At 44.2% G+C, this 8,599-nt stretch overlaps 1 protein-coding gene across 13 annotated transcripts in view; it reads left to right on the top strand.

The window, feature by feature from the left end:
• Nucleotides 1–3,024: 3,024 nt before the first annotated feature.
• KHSRP (KH-type splicing regulatory protein) overlaps nt 3,025–8,599 on the top strand; it is a 136,655-nt gene continuing 131,080 nt past the window's right edge. For 12 of the 13 annotated variants that reach the window (XM_085600503.1, XM_085600496.1, XM_085600499.1 and 9 more), the window contains exons 1-6: nt 3,026–3,400; nt 4,853–4,952; nt 6,299–6,337; nt 7,054–7,093; nt 7,244–7,293; nt 7,906–7,977. In XM_085600503.1, coding sequence (XP_085456629.1) covers nt 3,245–3,400; nt 4,853–4,952; nt 6,299–6,337; nt 7,054–7,093; nt 7,244–7,293; nt 7,906–7,977 — 457 coding nt within the window. In that variant the 5' untranslated portion in view covers nt 3,026–3,244. Of the gene's footprint in view, nt 3,401–4,852; nt 4,953–6,298; nt 6,338–7,053; nt 7,094–7,243; nt 7,294–7,905; nt 7,978–8,599 lie in introns of all 13 variants that reach the window. The other variant, XM_085600505.1, reaches the window with a different exon arrangement.

Genomic DNA, 8,599 nt, shown 5'->3' with positions numbered 1-8,599 from the left:
CTGGTAGACAGTATAGTCTAAGAGTAAGAAGTAGACAATAGTCCCTAAGAGTTTAAGACTGCTTGGTATGGAGAAGCACAGACACAGAATTTAAAACATAACCCCAAGGTTGGGGGTTATATTTAATAATAAGGATTTTTTTTTTACCTAAATGTACACTTTTTGAAACATTAGAATAATTAAAGACAGAGGAAAAAATCAAAATGCTCTAATCTATACCTGGCAGTTTGCATGCATCTGTTTGACGACAGTTATTAGCTCACTGTTCCATGTTAGGATTTTAAGAACTACCCTGCTAGTAACAAAAGGATCTCTTAGAAAAGCACTGACCTATTTAAACGATATGCACGTTGTGATCTGCATGGTACACATTCTTTGCAGCAGGCATATAACCCTCTGTGCTACCATAAAATGAGTTAAAACTTCCACTAGACAAAACTTTTTTTCTCTCCAGGAAGAACATTATTCACCAGAGTTATCATGACATTTTTATTGCTATATGAAAATTTCCGGAGGCCAGCAATGCAGCAGCAGGTGCTTTTAAAACTATCAAATACTTTCAAATACCCCCGCAAAGAGTCAGCACCCGGTGCGGTGGCACCAGTAGCACCGCCCTAGAGCCGTCCCTGTGCGGAGCAAGAACTTACGGATTCATAACTCATAAGGCTAAAAATAAATAATTATGGCCTTTGGTTTTTTTTTAATCTTGACACAAGTTTCAATTTTATGTTATATTAATGATATCTTTTTAAATCTTGACACAAGTTTCAATTTTATGTTATATTAATGATATTTATTATTGTATATTGTGTTGGGCAAACTCATACAATAAAATGTTTGAACTGAACTGGTTGCTTATGTACTTTCACTGAGGCCTTAGACATCAAGTCTCTCTCATGTGCTAAGTCTCCCATACTTAGATCATGCAAAGAGCCTTCTGTACCAAAGTTAAATGACCCACTGACACCTTTAATCTACACTGTATTGCGGGATTTGTTGTTTTACTTGTAACATTTTAACTACGGCCCAAAAACACATCCCAACTTCCATCCTACAATTGGATACAAAATGTAGGGATTTTTGATAGATGCCAGCAATCCATGCCTAGCCATTTGTTGGGTCCATATGACTCTATGTTACTGGGGCACTACTTTTCCTGTCTCAGACTTTCTGTTACAGCAGCTTGGTGTGATATTTGCTATGACCTTAAAGCCAGTAGTTCAAACGTCAGTATGGAATCAACATTCTGTGGTCAGCAAATTTAGCATTATTAAAGAGGATAGCAGAAACACATAGAATTGACAGCAGTAGTAGGCTAGGAAAACAAGTATTTAGTATTACAAGGGATAATGCAGTTTGTCATTGGTTTGTACAACTGAAGTATCCATAAGACCTCAATATGAGTGGCCCTGTAAATTTGCTCCACTGAGTTTGAATTTATCAAGCGCAATAAATACAGCCCAATTGCAATTTATATGGGTTTAATTTGAACATTGTGGTGCATACTGCCTCAAAATGTGGCCTTACGGCCAGAGCTGCCGACTTTGGAGCTCGGGAACCAGGGTCTGGCATCGGCTCTGCATCCTGCGATTCTGGGCAAATCACTTAGGGGCACATGCCTCAAGCTAAGCAATTGAGATACCTTAATAGTGATTATTAAGGAATCTCAATTGCCTAAGCATGTAGGTTTCGCTAAAAAAAAATAGCGATTCCTACACAGTTCCTAATATATTAGAGAATGGTTTCCTAGTCATTCCTATGGGCCTAGAGGCCCATAGGAATGAATGGGAAACCATTCGCAATTTGCGATTACCTATTACCAAATAGGTAATCGCAAATTGCAAATGAAATTTCAAGGGTGCCAGGGCCTTTGATGCACCCCCAAAATGGGCGTGTGTGCACATGCGGCGCACACACATGCCCTTGTGCGCGCCACATGGCACTTAGAAAAATGCAATTTTGTGCATTTATCTAAGGAATTGCTAATTACCATCAACTTGAAGTTGATGGTAATTTGCGATTCCTTAATGCAAAGTCGCATTCTGAGAATGCTTCTTACATTGCTTTACCTGCATAATCTCAAATTATGTGATTACCTATTTTGCGAATGGCTTTCGACTTGATGCATCCCAAAAGGCTAACTACCAGTCGCAAAGGGGCCGAGTCTGCAATTCGGCCCGTTTGCGACCGGTAATTAGCTTGATGCATGCGCCCCTTACTCTCTCCGTGCCTACCAGAAACAAGAATGTGTCCGTGTGTAACGTAGCTGGTGCTCATATACAGCGCTCCCATACATTCGAGTCGAGTTCGCGCTATATAAATCTGAACAAAATATATATATGAATAGACAAATACCAGCCCTTTTCCTAGGTCTGACCTGCCGATATTATTCCAAAACTTATAATGTCGATAGTAACAACAGCTATTGCACATATCGCTATTCACCTCCTCACTACGACTCCCTAGAAAAAAAGATTTAATAAACGAAAGCTTGACGCCGAAGACGACGCCTTATGGATTATGTTGGTGGCTCTAAACACTTCTTGGGTACAGGATCAGCTACTCAGCCTTGTGGGACAGGGTCGTATCACATTGTACCTATTCACCTTAAAATACAGGTACATTCCCATATCAATTGTATATAAAGGATTAGATCATTACAGCACCTCCAAACGGTGATATATTCCCACACACATAAGGCTCGTTGAGTATCACTACAAGACCCGCTCAAAAACCTAACCGCCCAAACCTAGGCCTACAGCTTTAGTATTGCAAACACAATGGTATACCAAATCGTCTGCGCCAAACGGCAATAGGCGAGTTTGACTGCCAATCATCACCATTACGTAACATACGTACGGCGCCGGTTCCTTGTCCATGCCGTGCACGCTCGTGGCGCTACGTACAGCCATCGCTATCATTGCTTTACTCTATTGGTGTTTTCAAGTGGCACTCAAAAGCAGCACGCTTCCCGCCTCCTTCCTACGCACTATTCGCTCGCCTGCTAACTCCCAACTTCTCTGTCAATCAGAAAGTGTCTGGGCGACGATTGGCGTGTTTACCGCGCATCAAAGGTGACCGCACGAGGGGCGGACCCCCTATTTGGCCACCCCGTGATTGGCAGTACGCACCTCCGTCACGCGCAAACCCGCCTCCGCAGCCCGGTGCCGTTCCCAGAGTTCAGCGCGCGCGGAGAGGCCTTGTTCCCGCGTTAGCCGCAGAACCTCGGCTGCCTCCGCCCGCCATGTCTGACTACGGCAGTAACTCCGCCTCTTCTCCCGGAGCACCGGGAGCTACTAGCTCAGGATCCGCTCCCGGCGGAGGGGGCGCTGCGGGTCAGGGCAGCGCTCCCGGCATCCGCAAGGACGCGTTTGCGGACGCTGTGCAGAGGGCCCGACAGGTAAGGCCTCAAGAGTATGGTGGGGGGGAGGACATGAGTAGTGTTGTGGGGCTAAGATCGAGGGAGGCGAGAACAGAAGAGGAAACAAAGTCGGTAAATAAGACCTGGAAATGAGTAAGATATCCGCGTGGTGACGGAAGGAGTGAAGCCGCAACGTGCGCTGCCGTGGGTATCTAGAGTTGGGTAGAGGGACTGGTTGGAAGCTCTGGGCGACGGGGAATGACGACAATGGCTGTGTGAGTGGAGCCATGATGAAGGAGCCGACAGGCGTTAGGCCTCGATGAAGTTAGACCCGCATGACTGGTTCTGGGACAACGAGAGGAGCTTTAGTTTAGTACATTATTTTCCCACCAACGGTACGTACCGCGCTTATGGAGGCCGGTTACACCACACTAGGGGGAGAGGGGGCGCTTGGCAAGCACGATACAGGCGTAAATGGCTACCATGCACCAGTCTCCGGTTATCGCTTGCTTTTTTTAGTAAATTTTAAGAGCCTATCCTATTTCGAAACGGAGCCAGGAAGCTTTCATTCTTACAAATGTGAGATCTTTGCTTTTAACACCCACGTGGTTTTAGGGGGGATTCATTTAGCTCCACCTGTAGAATCGTTGGTTTTTCTCCGTGTACTCTAGGGATTTTTCGCGGAGTTGGTGGCTTCGCTTATGGCGACATCTCACCTAATTCTAGATTTCTGGGGATGCTTTTCCTTGTGGGGTGCCCCATTGTAAGTGGCGAAATGGTATCTATGGATCGGGTCTGTCCGAGAGTGTTCGTTCATATTGGTATGTGATCTGCAAACATGGACTTGTATTTTAGCGCTGCTCCTTGAACTTAACGCACACCATCCCTGTGCATACCTCTGGTAGCTAGTTGGTATATTGGCTACATGTTTTAGGTGTGTCCACATTATGGTAATTTTGGGCTGCCGAGAAACATGTTTGTGCTGCCGTTACTCTTCTCTTTCGTCCATTCTTTGAGCACTCTGTTTGTTCAGTCCTATCTTGGGCACATTGGTCCAATCATCTCCAGTAAGGTGCCATTGAATGTGCAGGGTCACCAAACTGGCCCTAAAAGCATGTTGCTGGTGTCGACCTGGAAGACGAGAAAACGACATTTTAGAGTTGGTATTTTGCCAACCTCACCCCAGGGTGTAACGGCTCCACTTGGACTGAGAGGAGCAACACTTAATTGCACTCCAAACATACTGCTAATGTGGAATGTAATAGTGTGCATGCTGTTTCCAGTATCTTAGAGTAGTGTCAATCTACCACGTTTAAAGAGCGGCTCGTTCATCCTAATGTGTTTGTTGGCAGGTGGACCATAAGAATCCTGTTAAAATCTAGGAATTTGTGTGTAGACCAGGCACGGTCTGAAGATTCGAACCCCATAGCATGTTAGTCTTAAGGGTATCACTTTTGAACTTGTCCTGAGAGCATTTTCCTTTTCCCACAGATAGCGGCTAAGATTGGGGGCGATGCAGCACCCCCTCCAGTGAATAACAGCACTCCAGAGTTTGGTTTTGGGGGACAGAAGAGGCAGCTGGAGGATGGAGGTACGTCTACTATTCCTTCACTTGCCAATCGCCCCTTCCTTGCTTCCTGTGTGGTGGTTTTAAAAACATTTTGTATTGCATGGGGGTTATAGTATTTATTGCATCAAGATCCACTTATCCCATATTTATGAATGAATGCCATTTTGGTAAAGCGCGCCAAGGCGTCATTGCGCTAACCATGTCTTGGGTGCAGAGTGGCCCCATAGCAATTATTTAGAAGAAATGTGGGGTACTATGCTTGTTGCGTTTTTCTGAGTTCATCCGCCTTGTCAGCACAGGTCCTTCGTTCCTGATACTTAAGGTTGCTAAAGCAGTGACTACAAAGAATAAGTTACGATTTACCCATGACCCTTTTCGTTCATTTCGTATGCTAGGGAGTAGCCATGCCAGGGTCACTGAGATTGACAATGGATACCCAGATTAAGCACTTGGATTCACAAAATAATGCATCATAAAATGGCAAATTATGCATGGTTTTTTTGGCAGTATTTTCTGCTTTTCAGGCACATCTATACTGCCTGGCTAACGTTTCACTTCAGCTATCCCGGTTTAATATCGTTAAACAGCATGGTACAACTAAAGTGACAGGTTAACCGAGCTGTATCTGCCTCTGCGCAGTACCATGCTTAAAGTAACTTGATGAATTTGATCTGGAAACTGCAAATCAACAAATAGACTCTGGCAACTGTGATACATCCATATAACTCTACGCAATAAGTCACAATTGCAAATTACTTGGCAGACCCGGTTATATCCCAAAGTCACCCCATTGTTCCAGTTAGAAGTAGAGTGCTAGGGAGTAAAACAAGTGTTGCATACCCACTGTGGGATGAGACGAGCACAATTTGACTGGAGCTAAACGTTCAAGGTTCTGTATCTCTACCAGTCTTAAAACTTCCCCCATGTGTTTTTAAATGCTTTGCTGCGTCTCAACTTTCCATTGTTAATTTGTAGTTCACAGGTGTGCTGTTTCCATATTTTTTGCAGTGTGACGTGATAACGCATATGTACTTGGTGGACTTGTGGTACAGGCTTTGGTTTCCTCCTACGGTGGCCTTAGTGCAATACTGGGCATGGGTGAAATGTTTTTATTTTGCACTCATATTTAACTTTTACTCTTGATGTGAAAATGTTCATGTACTTAATCTTAGTTTAAACTTAAACAATTGATCATGTGCTGTCTTTAGATTTGTGCTCATTAGTGTTGCCGCTGTACAGATCTCAAAAACCTTAATTTGTTAACTATGTGGATACTCTAGTAGAAAGTGTAACCACGCTGCTGTCAGTTGTTTGCAGCAGTGAATAAAGAATGTTGCATACTCCTAACGCTTGTCTCTTTCCTGTAGACCAGCCGGAGAGTAAGAAGCCGGCACCTCAGGGCGATTGTAAGTACATTTTGCATGATTTATATTGCTAAATATTAGTGTTCACATGCAAAGGCATTTAAACATGCAAAGGCATTTAAACACGCATAGCTCAGATGAACACGTTACGAGTTTAGTTTAGACTAGACACCTAATAAATGTAGGTTAATGTTGGTAGATTTCGTAAAATACATTTTTTTGTTAACGATTGTGGGGGACTATATAGGGCAATGCATTGATAACACAATACTCCTGATTTAGTTTTCTTTATTCCAATAGAAATGCCTGTATGGTTAGTTTTTGGTCGCCATTTGATCAATTGTCTGATATAGTGGTTCATTAATTTTAGAAAGTTGGACTTGCGTAACTGGAGCTGGCAGTCAGTTGGAAGGCTTTTTGGTTGAATGTGAAATGAAAAGGGGTAAATAGTGGGTGGCACCTGGAAAGGATAAAAAAACTGAAATTAACGTGTCGGGTATAGAATAAGGGTAGTACTTAAAATAGTGTTGGGTTTAGTTTCTATGCTAGGTGTGAGGCCCTTAGGCTCGAGGAAAGCCTTGTGGGTAGGGTAAGAAACTTGGATTAGGTTTAGGGCACCTGATTGGTGTTGGTCATGGTTCATCACTTAAATGTATTCGGCTTCAACCACATGTCTTTAATAGTTTTCAAAGTCGCTAAGTACCAAAAAATCTCTTGTCCTCTTAATTCTTATTTTTGTTCTCTTCTGTTTTTTCCAGCAATGGGATCCCAGCTAGGACAGCAGAGTCATCCGCCCAGGTAGGCCATTAGTCTTATTCCCTGCTGTTCCTCCCTCTCCCTCGGTTCATCTTTCTCTGGGGTTCGTCTTCTCGTCTCTGCCAGCCCTGACTTCTCCCTGGGGTTCATCTCCCACCTTTCAGCCGCTGACTCTCCATTTCCATCCGGCAGGTCTAACATGACGGAGGAGTACCGGGTGCCGGACGGCATGGTGGGACTGAGTGAGTATCGGACAGGTGGCAGCCCTTCAGTGGCGGTTTTCTATTCGCCCTGGGCCTGCATTTATTTGTTCATAGAGCTGGACCCACAGAGCATGCTCGCGACTCTCCAGAGTCTGTGCAGTTGTTGGGCAACTTTGCCACAGGAGCTGCTTTTTTGGTTGTGAACTATATTCTGCTTCCAGATTTTCTTTTAAGGAACAAATGGCAGATGTGGCTGCCAATGTGGGTACTTCTTGGATAGTTGGAAAGTGGCAGGTTTTTGCTTGATGGGAAGTGTTGTGATTGATATTTTGCCCACTGCCTTTGGATCACTCTTGACAGTCCAGATTTGCATGCAGTTCCATACTTGTTTGGTTCAGCTTCCCCTGTTGGAATGGGGGCTTTTTTTCAGAAGTGGTGGTTTCTTGGTGAATGCTGTAGTGCCTGTACTGACTTGAGTTTTCCTGGTAGTATTTGGTGAGCAGTTTGTTCATTGTTCAGTTTTTTGTTTTATTTTTTCTCCTTACTGGGTTGCTTTAACTCTAAATCTGGATTTTCAAGCTCTGTTGTGGCAGGGCTCTGTGACTTCTGTTGGTAGGAGTTCCTTAGATGGTCTCCCTGTTTTTTTTCCAGTCATAGGCAGAGGAGGTGAACAAATCAACAAAATCCAGCAGGACTCAGGCTGCAAAGTACAGATTTCATCAGGTATGCGGTGTCGCCCAGGGCTGCCCTGTGGTGGCCCTACACTCTTGTTCCAGCTCTTGACAGTAGGGTGGTGACTATGGACCCACCTGTTGCTTTCAGGCAGGTGAGGAGAGCCTTTAACCTGCTTATGAAGCCCACTTGGTCTGGCTTCAGTAGACATCGTCTTACTGCGGTCGATCGGTCACGCCGTGCATGGGAGATGACCCCCCTGTCCCTTCCCTGTAATTGGAGCAGAAACTACACCAAGCGCTACATTACTTGCCATGCTAATCTTAACTCGTAGGCGCGCACAAAGAATTCGGTCAAAGCACATCAGGCTCACACAAGGGATTTCTATCTGAAGGGTTGGGAGGCCTATTAGCTCTTGGTCTGCAGTCCCTTAATCCTTTCTACGATTCATCTTTTCTTTCCCTCGAGCTCTCTTCAAGACTACCCTGTCTTGTGTGTTTTTTTGTTTGTTTGTTTTTTTTTTTTTTTTTTTGGTTTACCTGTCCTTTTCCGTGCATGTAAATGTCTGTTATGGGCTAGCCTCTTCTAGGGATATAAAATGTGACCTACACTCACTGTAATAACTTCAACGTCAATTGGAGCATAGTTATCCTTCTGCTCTGAGAGTTAACTC

The sequence above is a fragment of the Triturus cristatus genome, chromosome 4_2, assembly GCF_964204655.1.
Source record: "Triturus cristatus chromosome 4_2, aTriCri1.1, whole genome shotgun sequence".
In the NCBI taxonomy this organism is placed as follows: Eukaryota; Metazoa; Chordata; class Amphibia; order Caudata; family Salamandridae; genus Triturus; species Triturus cristatus.
The sequence above is the reverse complement of the archived record's forward strand: the minus strand, read 5'-3'. Positions and strand labels throughout refer to the sequence as shown.